General features: G+C 33.6%; 1 protein-coding gene across 7 annotated transcripts in view; it reads right to left on the reverse strand.

The window, feature by feature from the left end:
* PHKB (phosphorylase kinase regulatory subunit beta) overlaps positions 1–23,313 on the reverse strand; it is a 76,702-nt gene that overhangs the window by 32,710 nt on the left and 20,679 nt on the right. For all 7 annotated transcript variants that reach the window (XM_040571653.1, XM_040571648.1, XM_040571654.1 and 4 more), the window contains 8 exons: positions 22,020–22,100; positions 15,984–16,099; positions 11,762–11,825; positions 6,906–7,001; positions 5,257–5,454; positions 4,515–4,572; positions 1,934–2,011; positions 1,196–1,354 (listed from right to left, as the gene is read on the reverse strand). In XM_040571653.1, coding sequence (XP_040427587.1) covers positions 1,196–1,354; positions 1,934–2,011; positions 4,515–4,572; positions 5,257–5,454; positions 6,906–7,001; positions 11,762–11,825; positions 15,984–16,099; positions 22,020–22,100 — 850 coding nt within the window. The remainder of the gene's footprint in view (positions 1–1,195; positions 1,355–1,933; positions 2,012–4,514; positions 4,573–5,256; positions 5,455–6,905; positions 7,002–11,761; positions 11,826–15,983; positions 16,100–22,019; positions 22,101–23,313) is intronic.

Genomic DNA, 23,313 nt, shown 5'->3' on the forward strand with positions numbered 1-23,313 from the left:
AGCCTCTCCCTCAGCCGCCTGCTGCCAGAATGCAGCCTGGCTCCTGCGGGGAAGGACCCAGCTCCCTGCTCTGGCCTCTTCCTGCAGTCACAGGCTATGTCCAGGTGGTTGCATTTAAAAAACAAGCTAGATTATTTAAAAAAAAAAAAAAAAGATTAAAAAAAATGTAGAATTTATTAATATACTAACCCATCAGTGACCAAAACACATTTTAAGGAAAACAGTCATCTGTTTTCAGATGCATGCAATCAGACTTCTCATGCTGGCCAAAGGCATGAATGCTACTTAAATTATTTGCAGTACTGATGACACTATAAAATTGATTAACCAAACAACTGCAAGACCAATGGCCTCTGCCTAATAGTACTTAAAAGGAAGAGCTGTTCCCAGAATTGTTGTTCTATCTCCTCGGTTTTTTAAATTGACTTACACTGCTGAGAAATTTACACATGTAGTCAAAATCATTTCTTATTGAAGATGAGTAATAACAGAATAATATGAAATTTAAGCTAATTTTAAATATTTACGCTTTTATTTAAAAGTACACACTCAGTGTATGTTCATTGCCATTATCAGAAATACATATTTACTGGAATCCAATTTGGTCTATACTAAAAAAAAAAATCCTAAAAACTCATACCTTATTTCTAGAGAGCACAGAATCAACAAAAAGCATGTAAAAAATATAAGAAAAGGCAGCCAGTAAATGAAAAAAAAAAAGAATGAATTTTCAATTGCATGGAACAGCTGAATACCTAGTGGCCGGGCATTACTTTCTCTTCTTCTACAACAGAGACCCTATCATGAAAGCTTGACAAACTTCCTCAACCAAAGCAACAAAAAAATTCTCTCGAAAAATAGCATTACTGCATGCAAAATACGAGGGAATGTCAGGAAAAGAAACAACAAATGAGAAGGCTATTGTGTTTAGAAGATTTTCAGTATTCTATAAAATACACCAGTAAGCTTCATAGCATGCTGCATGCAGCATAAAAATTCAACATGAAGAACAAAAAGCAATTTTTGCCCATCACATATATACCAAAGCAGAAGACACACATGCTACCCATACTACCTGGAGTCCTTTCGAAATTCAAGCCAGTATGTTTGTTCAGATTCAAGAAAAACATTAACAAGATAAATATCCTTTATCTATGATGAGTCAAAACCTGATAGAATTTCTTCAGCCTCTTACCCAGGAGCTTTGCAATGACGTAAACTGCCTGTCCCCACAAGAAAAACTTTCCATCACGTCCACTGTTACTAGGAAATCGTTTCTGACTGCCAGGATTCTTCTTTTCCAGTTCAACAAAATCAGCTGGCACATAGTAATACTTGGGTACAACAGGACACCCTATGGAGTTTTAAAATAAGTACAGTAAGTAAATAAATCAAATTCTATTTCCATTATTATTTGATTGTATTCCCCTAATAAAGCTGAAGTGTTATCCGGGTAGCTATTTGAGCAGACAGACTGCTGTCATTCATCATTTTCTCTCAAAACCACAATCAGTGTTGGAAACCGAGAACCACAGTAAACCACTTTATTTTTCACCAAACATTTCCACTGAATTTTTTCCCAGAATACATACACCATCTGTACTATACAAAAATGTTTTCACTGAAACAAAAATGCACTACAGATAAGAAACCATACCCAAAAGAAATGAAAGCTGCATTAGAGCAAAACACCTTGGGTTTTCTCCCTTCATTTAATAGTCACCTCAGTACTAGACAACTTGTTGGCCAAAAATGGTCAAACAATTAAATAATGCTTGCAAGAGATTATTTCAATATTAGTATTTTGCTATCATGAAACAGGGATATTATTATTTCCCTTTTTGTTTACTGCAACATCCATAAATAGTGTAAGTATTTTTTATAGTTTCAGAACAAAAAAAAGTGTTTTGAAAGAACAATTATCAAATTATACCTTCAGATGTATGTTGAAGCAAAGGATCCAGAAGATCCTGATATTCCTTTACTTGTGCAAAATTTCCTCTAAAAACGCCTACAAAAAAAAACAAACAATAATTAATTCAATGAAAGAAGTAACTGTTCTGTGAATTTAGTGTTCATAAAAGAAAAATCTAGTGTTTATTGTTCTGTGGTGCAGTGCCTACAGACTAAATTGTTCATGAAAAAGTACAACACTAAACTAACTGCTTGCTTATTACCACAGCTAAATCTCACAGGGATCATGAGTCAGACATTGTTTTATCAGCTTAAACTGAAATCAATTGTAAGTTACATCACAGAGTAAAGCTGTGAACTTATAGAGGCTCAGAAGTGGACTAGATCTCAGACAACCAGCCCAGCTAGCTGTAAATAACTTCCTTAATTATAGTAGAATGAAGAAGCAGAGCTTGTATGCCAGGGTGGAGACACATAGGCTGTTTCTAAATATTCAGGACAGAGTTTCAAAATGATCTAAAAATGAATTGTCTAGAACTCCCAAAAGATCAATACAATAGGAACTTGAAAAAGTAAATTGAAAAATTCCCCCCCAAAGATATTTAGATGGAATCTTTACATTGATAAGTTATGTAGATATAGTAATTTTAACATGATAGAGATTAAGAACAGGTGACACATCTTGAGATGTTAAATACACAGTCAACTCTTTATGATGATGCCTTAAGGGAAAAAGTGTTAAGTTTGGAAGTACCAGCATCTTAAACGTTTTTCTAGTAGAATTTAGTCATCTCAAAATTAGTCTGATGAATACTATTATGACCAGCGTTCAGTTCTTACATGAAAAGATGCATCAAAAATAGCAAAAGCATTTCTGCTCATCAAGGAAAACTTGGATGAACTTGACAAATAAGAGTAATCTTTTTAAAAACAGAAATGTTTTGAAACATTTAAAGGGAAAGAAGTCAAACTTTTCATTTTTCACTCCTGTGCATGTCCTTTCTTTCCATGTTTCCCTTATCCTACAAAACCACCATAATCCTCCAGATTCGAGTAGAAATTTAAAAAAGCTTTCAAAAATGTTATTCAAATACTTATTATCCTCCCCCAAAACACACATTGATTTATTTATTTCAATCCTTCCTTGCAGTTACAGATGCATATCTACTATCTATGAAGTCCTAAACAATTTCCTTTTGAGAAACATCCCAAAGGGAAATTAGTACTAAAGCAGTCTTTTTGCACTCTTAGGAATTGTTATTTCTGAAAGGCAAAAGTAAGACAAAAGAAAACCACAAACTAGTAACTCATTCACCAACAACAAATGTACCAGAACATCTTATTATAAACAGTTTAGCCATTTTTACAGTTTAAGTCTCTCTGTATGCACTTCAAATTTTGCATTAATGAAGCTTGTGGATTTGGATGCAAGTGCACAAAATCCACTGATGTAATTGTTCTATTTGCTTAAATTGAGCTACAGGGAAAAAACAAAACAAAACAAAACACTAGGACAATATTTGCATGGTATGTATTTAGTACTTTTTCTTTATAACACAAGAAAAGTAGAGAAACTAACTTCAGTTAAAGACAACTGTATTTTTTATTCTTCCCAAAACTGTAAGTGGGCAGCATAAAATGTCAATGCCTTTCTCCTGGGTTTTTGGGGGCTTCACTCCTTTTGAAAAAAGTCAAGCATTCCTTCAGAAAAATCAACTGTGAAACCTTATTACATGTTCAAACAAAATATTTTAATCTATGGGTGAGCACACAGGAGTCAAGGCAGAGAGCAGACTTCTATGCGTCTCACAATCTTTATTTGAAAACTATTTCACACACTAAAGAGCAAAAACAGCTGCTAGAAATATGGCCAGATTTTCATCCATTTACAAAGCTGAAAGACAAATGAATCTTTTTGATGGCTGTAACCCTTACTGATTTTCTTATTCTGACCTTCCTTCTGTGTGAGTTCTAGCTTCCATCCTGAAATCATCCTGTGAACTTTTCTAGTATGTCTCCTAACCTCGAGACAAGGTCTGTCAGTTGAGGATGTATTTATTTATTCATCAGACCAACTGGCTACATGTAAAAACATAGCCAGGAAGCAAAGGCATTTAAAAAGAGCAACTAGGCCTTCTGCTTTGCCTTATTCTCTTCTAAATTCTGTTTCATTCATCTCAGAACAACCAACTTGAAAATATCTGTGACAACATTCAGTTTGTCATTATATTCTCGATTCTACTTCTTTTTCTCTCATATGCTGCTGTGAAGTACTGATACTGTGGAAGTTTTTAAGACTTAAAAAGCAATGCAGAAGTGAATGTCATAGATCTAAGCTTCTGAAAAATGCATATCAAGTTATATTGTAAGAACAGAATTCAAGTTACAAATGCTGAAATATGGGTGTTTTTTGGTTTTGTCTTTTTTTTTTTTTCTTTTTTCTGTTGTTGTTCTTGGTTTTTAACCCATGAGGCAGAACTCTCAATGAGTCTTCCTTACAGCAGACACTGCTTGTATATGCAGGACAAAAAATGATTTTGTATTCTTCATCTAAGGGCCTGTAATGCCTTTATAAAACAAGAACATAAAGCCATACTTACCATCAATTATCATGAAAATAAAGAACAGAGGGAATTCACATTCAATGCCATCAAAAAGCTAAAACGAAGAAAAATTAATCAGCTATTTCAGATTCAAATTTTAGTTTCAGGAAATACATTTCCATATCCTATAGAACTATTTCAAAGCGACAAAAGACAAAGATGAATGTGAAAACATTTTAGGACACCAGCTCTTCATTTAGCTTACAGTCTCTTAATTCTACAGGCACTTCAACTGTGCTTTTACATATGGCTCATTCTCAAGCAGAGTATTTACATAATCTATGTTTTATTTTCCACAGAGAAACTATTGGGGAGTAAAAATAGTAAATTTTCATTTAGATAACCTTTACTGATAAACACTGTGGTCAAAAGCAAAACTGTTTTCTATACACTCTGACTCTAGTCAGCTGTGAAATTAAATAAAATGATAAATAACTTTCTTATTTGTTATGTGAAATCAACTATACCCTAAATGTAAATGGAAGCACATTCATTACAAAACGAATCAACAATTAACTTGCTGACTTAGCAATCTCTCAAAACTGCACATGCCAAATTACAAAATGCATCTCTCCTTCATTTGAAACAATTGGGAATTGCTGTGTAATTCAAACTGCAAATACTAAAGGTGCCATATCTGTTTTTTTTTTTTTTTTTTTTTTTTTTTTTTTTTTTTTTTAAGTATGGCCTAAACACTCCAGAAAACCGAAACTTGCCCTTATATATATATGCCAAGTACCTTTATTTCTGCTGGTTTATAATAGCGCCGTGTTTTATCCTCCAGCGCTGTTCTGTATCCATCTCTCAGGAATCTTTTAAACCCGTATTTTCCTTTTAATTTTCTAATAATTTTATCTAGTGTTTGATTGAACAAAACCTCATCATCCAAAGCAAATGCAGGATAACTGAGACAGGGCAGAAGAGCTGCATCAGTATTCTGCAGAAGGAGAGGAGAAAACAGCAAGTCATAAGTTTAATCAAATCTCTGAAAATTATGTGATGCACAAAGACTATTTTACCTACTCAGTAAAATATACATTTGAAACAATCTTATATTTATCAAAATCACAGTACTAATATACTGAAGTAACTTGCAAAGTGGGACTTCTAAAATGTTTAGGAATAAACCATATACCCAATATTCAGATATATGATTTGAAAGACAAAGAACTCATTTGACTCAAAATCTGACCTACTTTAGAGTTAATAATCTGTTATAACTGATAATTATCAGTTGATAATAAATGAACATATTGTGGAACTTTGTGTTTTGAGAAACAAAAAAAATAGCCTCTAGCTTATTCCTGGAAGAAAAACAAATATTTGCGTATCCTATGCTCAAAAAGAATCCCGAACAATTTATAAAGGTGCAATGCTGAGAAGTAACTATGATTAAATCATCATTTCTGAAAAGCTTTTTCAGGAATTGTCTCCAACTGCTGTAACAAACAAGCCTATTTGATTTACATTCAGGAAGTAAGGGAATAATTTCAGGAAAAAATATATGTGGCATTTCTCAAGAACTATTGGCAACTATCACAAAATGAAAACACAACAAAAACTATTAACTAGTATATCACCACTACAAGTTAGTTATAATGTTAAACTAAAAAATTAGCTGACAGTGCCTTTTAATTATCCAGTATTATCACTCTGCTTTGATTCTTTTATACAATGAGTAAACCATTAACGTTGAAGATTAATAGTTCATTTCATAAACCAAAATGCTATTAGATCCCAGAATGAAAAAGCAGTAGAACTCCATTATCACTCATATTAAATAACCATCTTTCAAAGAACAAATTTACCTTTGATGCTAATACTGAAATAGATGTTTTTTGATTAATTTGTACTTATGTCACTTAGATTTACTCACTGATAAAATACTTACTTACAACAGTGGCTTATAGTAACAAGAAATCCTCCATATTTTGCAATTAATGAAAAGCCAACCTTAAAGGCTTCTTTTCTATACAAAAGAAAAATTAAAGCTAAAAGAAATGTACTCTTTCAAAAATGCAGTCACTGAATTTGTAACGGAAACTGAACCACTAGGGTAAAAACAAGACAATCACCAAGACTGCAAGCCTTACTTAACTTACTGCAGATCATTATTATTTTTAATTTTATTTTGAAATTATTTAGAAAGATACCAACAGGCTAACATTCTAACCTAAGTATTTTTAAAATAAAGAATGCCCTGTTGATTTCACTTCAGAGACACATCTACATCACAGTGATGTTTAAGAAGCACAAATTTAACACCTTCCCAACAAACTCCTATCCTTATTAAACAGAACAAACTGGTTGTCATAAAGCTAAGAATTATGTTCATATTCATTTATTTTCTCCACACACTGTTAAGGTGAATTCCGTTTAATTACTTACATGAGACCTTGACTCTCGGGGTAGCAATGAACACAGAGTCTGTCTGTTACGGTTATGAGCATCAAAATCCACAAATATAACAGACCAGGAGCAGCCCTGTAAATAGAACATGGAATTTAAGGAGAAAGGAAAAAAGTTTGGCACATGCTGGTGAAACTAAACAGCTCTTTGTTTTAACAATGTTATGCTGTAATAGTCTAGTAGCTGGCAACTAATCAGAAAATGAAACACAATATTACAGTGAAAATGTTTTGAACTTTCAAATATTTTAAAAATAAAGCCAAAAATTTTTGAAAAAATTATAACTTGAAATTTTAAACAAAACCAGGTGTTTTTGTCTACTAGTGATTATGAATTATTTACTCAAGTTATAATCTCTTAATTGGATATTCACGTGATGTCAGAATCTTTATTATTAATTACAATTAAGGATTTAAGTACTGCACTAGTAAGGATCGTATCTGAATTCCTATGCCAAAGTCATACATATTAACTACCTCATGTAGATTTATAACTGTTGTTTCAGACATACACAATAGATTGGGAATAAATTTAAGAAGTTTAGCATAGGATGTTAAAGTAAAATAATGAGAAATTAAGTAAAGAGCCAATTTATTTGTTACATTAAAAATTCTCTTCTCGATGTGTAAATAAATCTCCTTTTGCTGACAAAGCGATTAGGGTTACACCTTGACTGCATTCTTATGCTTATAATTCCTGCTTTTTAAGAAATAATTCTAGTATAATGAAGATGTAAACAAATAGCATTAAAAGCCATGTATGAACTCGTCCTTTATATTAAAGCACATAAAATTCAGAGTACATGAAAAGCCAATTGTTTCTCAGTTCGTAATTGTTCTTTATTCTACCTGGCACCTAACAAAGATTGCAATACAATTAATTGAACATAAATCTAGCTGTGCTTTGTTACATCAAAAAAAAAAAAAAAAAGCACAATTTCTCATAGGATTTTTTTTTTAATGTATCTATATTTCTGGGAGAGGAGGAGAAAGCAATAGTTCAATGTGATTATCTACAACCAGCAAGTAAACTTTATGTCTTCTCGGGTTATTTGCATGAATGCACAGGGCAACTTCCCCATCATGAGATACTCCAAGACATAAAACATACAAGCATGTGTGAGAGCACAGATACAGTAATACGTATATATACACAAATATTTACTAGTTTCTCCCAGTATGCACAGTGTGAGTGGAAATATCTGCATGGAAATGTTGAGCAGTCTGTCGCCAGTGATTTGTGCAGGTTGCACTAAGTGTAGTTGCAGGTGCAGTTCCTCCTGAGGGGCTCAGCAGGATTTCTCAGAGCTATTGGAACACAGCTGGAGCTAAGCACAAAGGCAGGCTCTGCTGCAGACTGAAGGTCAAAATGGTTTCTGCTTATGCAAAGTATCTTGGAAATAAATTCTCAGACTATTTAAACTCGCTTTGCTTCAGCAATTTATTCATCCACTTCAGAATTTAGTAAAATATCATTTGAAAAAAAAAAAAAATAAGAGCCACATTTACTGGTGCTTGAGATTATTGAGAAGGTAAAGATTGTAGATAAATGTTTCTTCTGAAATACTGACAATGTATGTATAATGTCTGATCATTACCTAAGATCCTTAGCTCCTAACTAGGCTCCTAGCTCCTATTTCTTAACACATGGTAACAGTTTCAGGAAGTTGAAATAAACCCAATCTACACCAAATGGCTATGGCTAAGTCTTTTTGCAACAGTGTGTGTAAGGCCATTTTCATACTTCTCCACTCATAAGCAAACAGCCATTATTATATCCCCGAAGTATAACCTAAAGAGAACAACTCTGTTGTCCAAAGGAAAAAAAAAAAAAAAAAGGAACAAAAAAGAAATATCCACAAAAATTATAATGGAAGTCTTTAAGAGTCAGAAACCCTCACATTCAGGGGTACATCCTGCACTATTACTTGAGAAGATAAAAAGGTCTAAAAATAGTAAGTGCTACAGCATTTCCTCAATAGAAGATTTAAAACAAAAATACAACTTTCATTTTTCAACCCAGGCATTGCAATAGCTCTAAAAAGTTCCAGTCAAAACAGGTTGTGTGTGTTTGGTTTTTTTATTTATTCATTTATTTGTTTCTGTGACTACATTGTAAGAAAGTACTTTTTGTCCACTAAGAGAAAGATCTTAATGATTTTTTTTCAGATGTTCAAGCAACTTTTTGTTGCTTGAAAGAGCTTCAAGAGTTCAAGAGCTTCTTGAACTAGCTCCATGTCCCTGAGCTTTCCAATTGTTCCAAGAGATGCAGAACGCTGAGTAATAACGCTAGCTGAAGTGCAGAAACTCTCGCTATTAGTTAAGTACGGTCACAAATAAAATGATTATGACTGAGAATAGTAAACAGGGAAGTACTAGTTGGTGAATGTGATCCCATGGTTTAAAAAGCTCACATCAATAAAACGATGGGGTTCTCCAAGGGGAGTGAAAAACTGTGGAATGGAGTCTGGAAAGCCATCACACTAGTATAAAACAGTGATACACCTTAACAGATTTTTCTTTTCCACAAATGCAACATTCAGAGAACGTAGCAGTGTCCTTTACAATTGAGGTATATCGGTATGAGCCTTCTCAGAGTGCTAAAGCCAAGCACATGAGAAGAAAGCCATCTCAGAGGCAAGGTTACACAAAACACTACAGTATCTGCTAGATTACAACAAGAAACTGACATAAAAAAATGATAGATCCAAACACATTTTTCTGCAACAATCTTGTACCTCCCCCCAAAAAAACAGTAGATTCTTATCACTAAGGTGTATGCTCATGAAGGGTTAAGATAAATTTTTATTATAAGATTTCAAAGCATACTTACACTACGGTAGTCAAGGACAAGCTTCCTACTGTTTTCAGCAGTACAAGACTGTACATAGAAGTCACTTCTACATTTTGTTTAATAGCAAGTGTTAATATACAAATGCAACTGTTAATCTAGAATGAACTACAGACTAGGCTTTTTAAATTCATCCTATGTAGTTTCTAGATAAATGTATGCTGAAATATTATATACAAGTAACGTCTGTACACAATGCATATTTCTGCAATATGTAGCTCACCCACAAACAGAATACAGCTATGTGTTTATATGCTTTGCGTTACTGCAAAATTTCAAAGTAAACAATATTTAAGCTTTACAGCTTTTTTTTCAGTTAAAGACATTTGAGCATGCCACAAAAGGGCTAATAATTGTGTGTTAATTAATATAAATTAATTCTAATATGATCATTCCAATACATACCTTCCATTTTGCCAGTAGAAAAATGGAGACACAAATAACTAAGTTGTTTTTTTTTTTTTTTTAATAAATCAAGTAGTACAGAAATGAACTTGGAAAGTAATTTGGACCTTCCATCTCCCCATCACGTTTACAATAGACCTAGCTTATACACACTATCTGACCCAGAGAGCACCTGAGAATTGAGCTTGTTCACCATTCACCACTTGTATCTTCTCTCCTTTGCATCATTTTCTTTTTGGCAAACCAACTCATTTAGCCAAGTTTCTTAAAGCTGAATATTTGAAGCAGACAAGAATCACAATCTAAAGGTCAGATCCATCTGACTTACAAGACAAAAGGAGACCATAGGTATTGCAAAAAAAGTAAAAAAACAATCCTACCTTGAAAACTGCAAGAATATATGGAAACTTTACTCAGAAAATATACAAACAGTACTTAAAATCAAAGTCATGATATAAAATAATTAAAAACCCAAAGGATCATAAACTGCTAGAGAACAACTGCCTGATTACAGGAAAAAAAAAAAAAAAAAAGTATAAAAATAGGCTATTCATGTAAACTTGTGTTGCTTTTTAGACCAAGTTTTGAATGTCACTCAAGCCTAAGAAGTGATAAAGCATGTTTCATCAACTTCTTATGAACCTCTTTATGAAATGCAGCCATTTGGGCATGCGAGTAAGGTACACTAACTACAAGTTGAAAAGGATGTAAGCTTCCAAGAAAACAGTGCAATTTGGAAGGCTTAGCTTACTCAGCTCACCACTTTCTGGCTTGACCAGCCTATCCTTCCTTCCACAAAATTTACAGGAAAAAAAAAAAACCTCACCAGAAAGTTTACAGCTGTTTCTACATGCCCTTAATGCTCTCCAACTTTCTTTTCAGCTGCACTCCTACCTTTCTTTTCCATTAATTAATAACACCTATAGCACGACAATGATGCATCTCTTCCATTTGTACATTTTCTAAGCTATTCATTTGGAAGATGATTCCTTAATCTCACCTATATACTGTAGGTGTAATACCTGAAAAAAAAAATGCACGTAGAAGGGGAAAACAAGTCAGAGATAAAAATTGAAGAAAAAGCTTGCTTTCTTGACTGATACAAGCCACACGAAAAAATGGGAAAAGATTTTAACACAATGTGACATACTGAAATTTAAAACCTCTAAAACAGTGGGATTATGCTGAAGTAGCTTGTTTAAAGCTCTTGATCAAAAGGCACTTGAAAAAATAATGCAGAAGTAAGGTGATGCTTCTAGGTAAAGGTATACTCCATTACGATCAACAAATACAATTCTAAAAGAAAAAAATTTTTGGCAACATAGTCCTTTTTCAGAAGATGGTGTCATCACTTTAGATTTCTTTAACTTCAGAAGGAAAGTAATTCTTGATAGTAAGAACAGTAATTATTTTACCAGACAATTTCTGTACTTGAAGCAGTAGCAATCAGTTTGCTAACCAATTTTTTTTTAAAGCTGGAATCAAACAAATTGTGGTATATTTTTTTTAAATATTCTCTGATCTTCCATGTAGATCATTACTGCTAAAAAAAGAAAAGAGAAAACAAACATTTTTATTACCTGATTTCCAAAGAGATTGAAGCCATTAATTGCTTCTAAAGCTGCTTTTGCCAACCCCACAGAGCTGAGGAGAAAAATAAATAAATAAACACACAGAAACAGACAGACTGTAATTCAAGCCCAGACTAATATTTAATGTGTTTGATATTTTTCAAAGTTATGATCTCTTCTTGATTTCAATTTTGTGCTCAATGTCTATTTAATAAACTGATGATACAGCAAGGCTTGGGTTGGTTTTCTTTCGTTTAAAAGTACTTTTCAGCATTTTTGTTTGCCTTCAAATGTCAGGGACCATCTGGAAAAAGCACTTCTGCTCTCACCTTGCTGCTAGACATCTGGCATTATGTATTTCAAGGTCTTGTTAATAGTGTACTAACAGAAGATCTACTTCAGCACAATTTTTCAACTCAGGTCTCAAGCGTTATGTTTTAATGTTAAACCTTTAACTTTTCAATATCTCGACACAGTACATAAATTTTGGGAAAAACAAAACTGAACCACACACAAGAAAGAAAAGAAGAAAAACAACTCTTATGAGCAGTTACACTGCTATATAATGATGCTTGAAAAGCCTAAAGTTTTAAGAACTAGGTAAAAACAGAATATACCAATGAATGTAACAGTTTCTTTATCAGCACAGTAATTCCTTGGAAGAAGAAGAAGAAAAAAAAAAGGCGTAAGAAAGGAGTTAAAAGTTTATATCTATTTTTCTCTAAAATTGATTGTCCACTGAGCCAACCACACTTTCCCTTCCTTTGCCATCTTTCATTTGGGATAAAAATTACATAGTACTGCTAGATGACGAATTAAATAAAATAAAATAGATCAGAGGATCGACATGTCCAGATAACAATGTTGGCACAGAGATAGTCATGACTGAAAAGTTAAAGCATCCTTTAGAGTACAAGGGCTACAATCCATTTGTGGGGAAAACAGAAAAACTTACAACCATTAGGAACATTTACTTTCTGAATAGGACAGCTCTAGGTACTTTTTTTTTTTATAAAAGTAATTAATGAAGCAACACTAAGGAGATAGAAAAAATATTCAGAAAATAATCATTAATAATCCCCAACTTTTGTGTGTGAGGAGTTCTCATAGTATTGACAAACAGCTGCACAACCCTGACCTAAAAATTTGTAGCAGCCAAATTGGCAGAAAGCTGCAAATACAGTCTGTGCTTTAACCTTAATTCTTCCGTACTCTAAGAAGCATTTGGGGATAGAGCAAACTTTTCACCTTACTGTACGTTAATGATGTACTAATTCTTCACGGAAAATATCAAATGCTAAAAGTAACAGCTGTTCAATAGCAACAACCACTGATACTCACATAGAGTAAAACAGCTTGTTGTATCTATAAAACATTATTCTCCTGCAAAAGTTGAAGGAAAATACGGATTCCTTTCTAAAAATCATTTCTATTTCACACACTATCATTATTCTACAATAAGAATACTTACTATTTTCTACTTCTGCTTACTCAAAGCCCCTGAAGACTGCAGTAGACTAACAAATACTACTTGCAAATATGAAATGAAAATATGTATATCAACATTAAAACGTTGCTTTCTTTTCCTACATCATATAACACTTGTTCAAATTACGATGCCACATCAAGCATTCAGTTCACCATGCACAGAAGTCCTGCTAAGATTGCTAAATGTTTCATTGGTAAGTCACAGGATGAAGTTCCTTTACAAAAAGTCTGAGAACAGCTGTAATATCAAGCATGTCTTCAAAAAACTGAGAAATCACACAATGCAACAACCCGCTATGGACATGCTACGTTAAGCTACTATTTCACACATTCATTATTCTACAATAGGAATAGTTACTATTTTCTACCTCTACTTACTCAAAGCCCCTGAAGACTTCAGCACTCTTGCAAATACTACACTACAGAGATGTGCAAGATCACAGCTCTACAGTCTTTTGGATTTGGAACATGAAGATACTGCACTTCAACAACTTCATTATTCCCACAATACATATGGGAGGTGTCAAAGACATTTTGCAGAAGTACTCAGCAGATGCCTGGAGAGCCACTTGATCAAATGGTTACAGGACAAATTAATTTTTCAGAAGTCCAACCATATGGGAAGGGGACCACGCTACAATAAAAGCTGTTACAAATCTTGCCTTTAAACCAGTAAAAGACCTGGGTCTACAGGGTGTTTCGCTATTTATCATTTATTAGAAGTGTTTTGAACTGTACTAAGGCAGAATACCAAGGCTGCATAAATACATAAAACATATACATTTTCTAATGTAGGCCATAATTTGCAGTTCTTACTCATAGACTTCATATTCTATATCTTCTTCAAAAAGAATACCCCTTTCAATTAAAGAGGAGAACTAATTTCTAATTCTGAAAGCAAACAGATTGTATGTAGACTTACAGTGTGAGTTTTGAGTGCCAGGAGTCTAGCATTTATAATACTGAAACTTAAGTGACTCATTTTCAGTCCATTATCACTGGAGAAACACATACATCATGCATGACTAGCCTTGATTAGTTATAATCACTTCTTGAATTATGTTTTCAGAGCTCTCTTCAGCAGATACACCACAGTAGTAGCATAACAAAGTATAAAGTATTTCAGCGTACCCAGGGCTTTCCTCCACAGTACTTAACTACATCTTTTTATACACATTATTCTTCCATTTTTTCTGATTTTTGAGAACTTGACTAAATTAAAGGAAATTGTTGGCTTCCTACAGCAAGGTAGAGTATGAACATGCGCACAAGGAAAGATAAATAGGGGCAATACCTGTTTCTGATGACCTAAGTCTACTTCTTAAATTAGGACAAAGCTCTGTACTTCCTTTTGTGCCAGATCAGTGATCTGTTAGATTGGCCTATCCATCTCATAAAACTTCAACCTTAGAAAAACCGACCTATAAATGTCAGTCTAGATTAAGACAAAACAACATGCCCGTTTCCATCTGGTTAAAAGATTTTCCTTGTTTTCCCCTCAAGGAAGTTCACATAGTGAACAACCAGAACATTGCGAACAATGGAGATATAGAACTTTCAGAGTTCCTTCTGCTAATTTTTGTAGCATGGATGTGAAAGGAGGTACAAGATTCTCCAGATAAGCACTCCTGTAGTCAGGCATTTGACAATTTAACAGATATAGTAGGGGAAAAAAAACAATACATGAATAAAACTGGTTATATAATGATCTCTTGGAGTTTTTGGTTCTCATACTGGTACTAAAGCTTTATAAAAGCATTGAAAAAAATACCAAAATCAATTGTTTTGCTGCAATGACATGTCATTATCTTATAGCTTAAAACATACGCCTGTATGTGAACTAATAAAAATTAATCCATTCTGAAAAGGAGAACACAGATTCATTTGGCAACATCTTCAAAGACTGGAAGAAATACATATGTATTATTTGTAAGCCCGCAATAATTATGATGATCAATGATGTTTTAAAAATCTAGGATATTCAAGCTACAGCCACGTTTATAACTGATAAAACTTCAGAAGTCAAAAAGTCAGGAAAACAGTATTAATGTTAGAAAAAACATGTTGCCAGATTACAAATTTGATACTTCAAGATGCACAGTATATGGGCAATTCCACTGAAGTCAACTGGACCACACTAATACTAAAACATTAAGAACATTCCTAATGTCTTATGGGACAGGAGTAAGGATGCAGTTATTTGTAGAGTCTGAAGAACCTGAAAAAGAGCTTGTGCACTATGCTATACACCAGTGTCCAGTGTGTTCTTCCCAGCGTGGTGGAGATAAGAAAATCTAGACTCAGGACTCAATACCTACTTAAATCAGGATATTCCTAATCATTCTTGTTAATCTGATCTACTGCACATGGCTCAAGTGTCTGAGCTGTTCTGTACTCAATTTTCAGAATAATATACATGCAGCTGCACATAATTACTGTAATTTGAATACTCAGCTAAGCATCTATGTGGTTATTTCAGCATGCACATGATGATAAAATTATGCTTCACATTTTCCCAAAATACATCTCTCAGTCTTTAGAAAACCTTAGTCACTTCTCATGAGCCTCTACCTTCACGCCATATAAATTTTCAGAAAAAGTTCAAATAGTTGTTGTGGTGGTGGTTTTTTGGTTTGTTTTTGTTTTTATTTATTTTATTATATATATATTTTTAACTCACTACATGAATTCCTTATATCACATTTATTTGTTTTGACTGAAAGCATTACATTCCCTCACCTACCTTGAATGCAGCTCTGGACTGCCATTGTTGTATTTACTTCCTCTTTCCCAAACACCAAAATCAGGTACACGGTAGGCTCTTTCCACACAGAACACAAGATTTTGAATGAAGGACACCTGTAAGACAAGAAGGGGGGAAAAAATGACAGGAGGAAAATTAAAGCATATTTTCTTTTGTTCATTTTTTCAAAAAGACAAAGTTGTTTTTCCCCAGTTATCTTAATTGTGACTTCTATCCAAAATTCTTTTCAGAGTATAATGTTCCCAAGTTCAGATATTCTCTGTAAAAATAATTTTTATTAACAAAATATAAAAAACTATCCCAAATTTGGTGGCAATGTGATTTAAATGAAAGTTTCTATAAAGCCAGAGATAAAAATGATTTCATATTGAAGACACATATTTGAAGAGCTTCAAAAAGGTGGCATTTTGATCTTCTAAATCAGACTTGTCCTAAAAATAACTTTAGAGAGCAAGATAAATTAAATCCTACAAAATTAGGGCACAGAAATCTTGGTGCTCTTCCTTAATTCATATGATATGCTGTAAGTTCTATTATATTAGTTCTAGATAACATATTTTTTCAGATTCAAACACACTCCTTTATAAACAAAAATAAAACTTGAACCAACGTATAATTAGAATATCTTCTTGGATCAACATGTTTCAACTGAATACTCAGGGCTATACTCAACTATACTCTACTCAACTATACCTGGGGATTCATTTAAGCAGACACTTTTTCCTCATTTACATAGTTGAAATTACAATCATGACCTCTCCACTAAATCCTCCGTTTCTTAGAGCCCCTTCCTCCCTTCAGGAAAGGTAGTAGAATTTACTCTCTTTACTGCAGCTCGATTAAATTTTGCCAGTGCGGACATTTTTCTTCTGTAAAACATTGCTGCATGGGCTTTTTGTCCTTTAATTGTGTGCATTTAGGTACATAGATCTCAACTCTGGAAAAAAAAAAAAAAAAGGTATCTTTTTCTTTACCTTTCATCAGCTATGGAGAGAGAGATAAAAAATAAAAATCTCTTTTCGGTACACAATTGGGATAAGGAAATCAACTAATTTTAAGGAAAGTAATTAAAGGCAAAACAGCCTATCTTTCCCACAAGCCTACTGCAATGCTGAAGTTGATTAATATCATCATACAGAAATGCACTCAATTGTGTGGAAGTACAGGAATTTTTTGCAAGTAGGATTTTTATTTATTTATTTATTTATTTTTTAAGATAAACGATTTCAGAAGAGTCCCATACTTTCTATCAAGTAACACTCGAATTTCTGTTACCTTGCATCATCATATTTACCAGATAACCACACATTCCAAAAACAGGAAAGAACCGAGAATAATTAACATTTGATTCATGACCCCAGAATAACAGACTAGTTGAGATTGGAAGGGTCATCTGGAAACCACCTAGTCCAACCCCCTCCCCAAAGGGGAGTCAGCTGGAACAGCTGGGTTTTGAACATCTCCGAGGATGGAGACTTCACAACTACTCTGGGAAACGCATTTGATCATATTAAGTTCCATTATATGTTATCAATTATGTTCAGCTAGAAACAACATTATGCTCAGTTATATGTTAAGAAACCAATCATATCATAAGCAAGGAGCTTCATAATTGTTACTACAGTCAAATGAACTTTTTTTTTTCATTTAAATAACCTACTAGAGAAAAAAAAAAGATCCTGTACTGAAATGTGAGTGCTTGCAGTTTTAAGTAACTTGCATCTCTGTTTTGTCTTTTTCCCCTCCGTTTTTCTTTAAATCTCAAAGAGTTATTATTTCACATACACCCTTTATGCTAATACCAGTGACATATGAAATTCTATACTACTTGCCTCTCTATACGTTATGTATCTGCTAAAATTTCAAATGGGATGCTCATGTACAGTTACCTATACACTATTGTTTTCATAGCTACTACTTTCAAGGAAACACTGTCCCACACTTAAGATATGCCTAGTACTGTTCTTTCCTACCATTTAGCATTTGCTTGTATTAAGATAATCTTTGTCTGAATGGAGCTAGAATACCCAGTGATTCAATGCGTCTTCTCCTATTTCTGTCATTAACTGAAATTTAGATGCATTAGCAGAGTGAAGAGGCTAAAAGCACCACATAGAAGTATATAGCTAGGTGATGAATTTCTACCAGTGACAGTGTTCAGAACATTAGAAAAAAAATGGTCAATTACAGATATTTTACAAGAATAACTAGCAGTCCCCATATAGCAGATTTACAGAAAAAGAAGCAGATAACAAAAGGGGGGTGAGGGGGGGGTCTGAGGAGGAGGGAATATGTTGTCAAAGGAAACCTTCACAGAACAATCATTCATACCATGGATATATAAATGCTATAACCAAGTCAGTGCTAAAACACTTACAGAAATTATGGACTGTGTGTTAAGCTTATTTATCCATAAGTCAAACATGTGGAGAGCAAGGGGTAATAAAGAATATGAATGAAGCATAGATGAAAGCAAATAATCCTTGTTATTCTATTTTATACATAGGTGCTTCAATCGAGTTCATTCATTTGCACAATCATATGCTGTCCTCTTTGCTATGGATGCTAAGATGTGATTAAATTAATTTTTCAACTACAAACAGATGCAACTAGAGGATAACTCATCGATAGTTGCCATGCCTGACAACAAGCAACCTAGTATACAATGATTTCCTCCTAAGCCAAGAGTTCGGTGTACAAACATATTCATGCAGACAGCCTGCCAAACATCAACCATCTGTCAGCACCTTCCACTGTGCTAGCACTGGCTCAAAACCCACTCTCCAGGAAAGGAAAGAGACTAAATACATCATGGAATTCACAGCAGGAACACACATCAAAAAATACATGAAGCCATTTGAACACACATTTCAAAGTAAAAGCATATGCACTATTTAATCTACAAAAAGGCACCATGGCAATCCATGAAATCTTAAGTATCATTTTAAACACCAAAGCCATGAATGAATACTAAAACAAAAACGTTTTTATAAGAAGTGCTGAAGTACACCACTAACTCCAAATTCTTGAAAGTACTATTTAGGAACAATTGACGGGGATGTACAGTGCCCACTGCAGCACCCTCCCATGCCATCGCTACTCTTCATTATTCCTGAAAATGCTAGAATAAGCAATTAAGAAAAGGGCAGAGTGCGCTATGGTTTGGTCAGCTGACGCACATTGTGTCCTAAGGACATACTTGAAATATTGTTTTGAAGAATGAGGTAACCCAAGCAGGCAAAACCAAATGTACTAGGTCCTAGAAAATAACCTCAGATAGAAAGAATGACTTCCATTTTTTCTTTAAATAGCTCTGCAGACTGCTAGAGTATGCCAGCAAACAGCAGTGAACTCTAGAACCGTTAAAAATTATCATGTGTAAGGTAAAGAAACTTTGGGCTGAACCTTGGGGATCAGTACTCTCTTTGCTGGACCATTACATCTAGAGTGACAGGTAGCATCTTCTATTTGCCTGCTGAGCAGCATTGTAGATCTGAAAGTCACAATTACTTAGCTCAAGTGAAAGAAAAAGATATCTTAATCTTGTCCTATCTACTGATGATTCCAAATTCTGCCAATGATCATGCAGTGTTACAGTTCCTTCATGATCAAGCATTTTAGCAGTTCAATGCTTGTTTGATAGTATTTGATTGCTTCTAATATACAAACCTTCATTACTAACGCTTTCAGCAATCACTTACTGTTGTCCATCATTATCCTGATCACTGCCTGCTACTCTTGTCAACATCTGTTTATGCATGTATTTTATCAATCAGCAACGTACTGCTTCCATAAAGCTGCTACTTCTCAGAGAAGTGGAAAGTCATCCAGTACATTCATGCAAGACACCAGCAAAATATTATTTCATATTTTTCTGGATAACTAAAGATAAAAACGCTTTCAATGCCCAATAAAGCACTTGAAAATCTAGAAGATAATTTATAATTTTTATCCGTAGGAAGATTTTCATGCACTAGAACTGCTAGTAGACTTCCTACTCTACGTTAATTATACACATAACCAGAAAGTTGAAGGATGGAACATTAGACGCTGTGGGTTCCACTCTTTAAAGACAGCATCACTTTTCTAACGAAGTATTTCAAAAACACACCACTTGCCTATTTGTTTGTCCGGCTGACAGTCAATGCTGCATTTAGAATCATACATTCTCTGAAAGAGCCTGTAGGACAGAATGTTTACAGAAACTTCATGGTCAGAAACTTTCCTGAACTTTTCCCTGCAAATTTTAAGATTGCTTTAAAAATCTACTCAGCAATGTTCCTTTCATAAAACTGAGTCTTTGGATTTATCATGGAACTCTGACTTTCAAAGAAACAGGCATGCTGAAGAAGACAGATGCGTAAAAGAATTCATGCTATTTTTATTAACCAATTACTTGAGTGACAAAGTGACAGCAAACATAATTTCCATTTTTCTTATATGTTACCAGTGCCCAAGAAACATTACATAGGTAGTTAAAAAAAAAAGGGGTGGACAAACTTGAAATGAAAGTGATTTTTTATATTATGAAGTGAAGGCATCTGCAAGTGTTCTAAAAACTTGTTTCAAGTTTGAAAAAAAGAAGCATAAAAGGAAGAGATTTCCTTTTAAAACATTAAACAAAAACAAAACAAAATTAAAAAGAATCTAAGAAATATTCAGAATCAGGCAGCCTAAGGCTGAACTGGTACTGTATCACACCTGCAATTTCTACAGGTAACATCATACAAGAGTTTTTAATATTTTTTTTTTAATGCTGGAGGCAGTATTTTCTGGGGACTCTGATAGCTATAGTTTTATGCATTCATGAATTAAAAGCCCTGGATTTTCTTCTTCTGGTCTCTTTTTGTTACATCTCCATAGATCACAGATTACTAGAGCAGCATTGCAATGAAAACTACATCCTGACATTAAAGTGGAAAAATCCACTGAATACAGATTCTAGACAAATGCAATTTTTCTGCATATTTTGTAATTAAATGCAAACATCTGGAGGATAACATAAATTACAAGTCAAGCTAAGTAAATACATAATTATATACATTTGCTTCCTGAAAGACATAAAAGCAAATCATAAAAAATAATACAGACCTATCATATGATCTAACTAAGCGGGTGATTAGAAAGGAGACAAGTTCATCTCTTAGTTTCTCATTACATAATGAAAAATCATTAATGAAAATTTATTTTATAGAAACACAAAGCAAATATACTACTACGGGAAAAATCCTCCCACCCCCCCACCCCCCCCTTTTTTTTTTTTTTTTTTTTTATTTTAATGGTAGCACTATAAATACATTTAAGCTTTTTAAGGCAATACAGCAGCAACTATTCAACAGACCAGGGTAAGTTTAAACAAATCCAGATTAAGAAGAAAAACAAATAAAAATCTGTGCCTTTCATCCCTGTCTCAAAACTTAACCTCATTTTAAAACAGGGCAGCATGTTATCCTGACATGACTTGTCCTCAACAAGAACATGGTGGCTGTTATTATCTTATTTTAAGAATAGTTAACAAACGTCTTTTACCATGATATAAATTGTTTTATTGTCCTTGAAAGATACAGCAAAACTTCTTAACACCCTTAGGGTCCATATGTATTTGATGAAAGCCCTTGAGCTTTCCAGAAGATAAACCCTACCTATTGATAACAATGAAATACCACTGGACAGCATACCTTGACTGACAGCTTGAAATAAGGTGAAAAGCCAGTACAACATGACAAGAAATTATCTGTCCTCAAGGCCTTTTAAATCTTGATCCTGAACATTTCAGGAATAGCAGGGAACTATGAAAGTTTTCAATGTCATGTTACATTCACTCATTGCATATCTATCTCTGTTAGCTTTTCATTTATTTCACTATACCTCCATTCCATTTATCTTTACTGACTGTCAATAAAGTGGGAAATATCTACATTGTATTTGCAGAACAATTACTTTAGAGTTGGCAATGTAATAAAAACAAGGAAAAAAAACTTAAAGCATGTGTTTTAACACGAGAAATCTTTGTACCTCGTCTGTGTTGTAGATAATCTGCAGCCCCGAAGAGATCATCTCAACCAAATAGAGGAGAAATAATGACACAGCGTTTATCTGAGGTAATTAAAGACAAAAACAAAACTATAATTAAGTTTATTGGAGTCAAATAAACAAACAAGCTAAATGTGGAGTTACTCACTAATAAAGATGGTACTATTATAACACAGAATTAGCTGTGGTTCTTCAGAAATATTACTTTAATGTACCAATATCCTACATATATTGATGTTGAAACAATCAAAAGGAGTGTTACTAACACACACTTTCCTCTACAACTTCTGCTACAGCATCATTTTTTTAAATTATTTTAAACCATAATTTATTTATTTTTTTTTGCTGAGGAATAATATTGCTTTGACTTATAGGCAGTCGCTTTAGTCACATCCTGTTTCAAGCATACATATACAACAATTCACCAAAAGAAAACAAGCAGCATATTACAGGGTACATACCACACCTAAAAAGCAGATCACTTTATGCATAACTGGACCTTTAGCATTATCGCCTGACAGAACTATAATTAGAACATTCAGACTATGACTACATTTATGAAAACTTTAATTCTGTTGCTACACATGGCATTTATTATTAATAGTAATTACCTTCAGCTACTGTATGGACATGCATCATAATGTCATTTTATCATTAGTTACACTGCTTTTGTTACACAGAATTCTAGTAAAAATTAGAATTTGTAAAACTTTGATAGAGAAAGAAAGTTTTCCACAATAATTTGCTTTAATGAACTATAAAAACACAACCTCTGTATATGAAATTTAGAGAAACTATAATAAATAATTATATAATTTTCAATTCCAATTTCCAATTTTTCAATTTCAAATTCCAATTTATATAATAAATTGGAAAAATAAGGTCCAGATTCTATAAACTCCAAAAGATTTGAAGAACCAGTGACTTCAATTTCTTAATACGATCTGAGAAGCATCAAGTACAGTAACAATGGCTGGCCAGCTACTTAGCATATTCCCTTTTTCCCAACTCAATTACCTCAGTTACTCTCTTTTTTGTTCTCCCCATAGGGCTGAAAACCCTCTCTTTCTACAGATTTGCTGATGAGAAAAGGGAATGGGCATTCATGTTTATAAGAAAGAATGATTTGCCAAGAAAAGCAGAGACTTAGAACAATCACACAATGCTCCCCAAGTCCCAGAACTGCTGTCTTCTCCCACAGATAAAAAATATGCATGTTAAGGAAGTTTCACTCAGAAATCCAAAATGCCAGCTTAGGATAACTCCCATGTTCATT

This window comes from Cygnus olor, chromosome 12, assembly GCF_009769625.2.
Source record: "Cygnus olor isolate bCygOlo1 chromosome 12, bCygOlo1.pri.v2, whole genome shotgun sequence".
NCBI lineage: Eukaryota > Metazoa > Chordata > Aves > Anseriformes > Anatidae > Cygnus > Cygnus olor.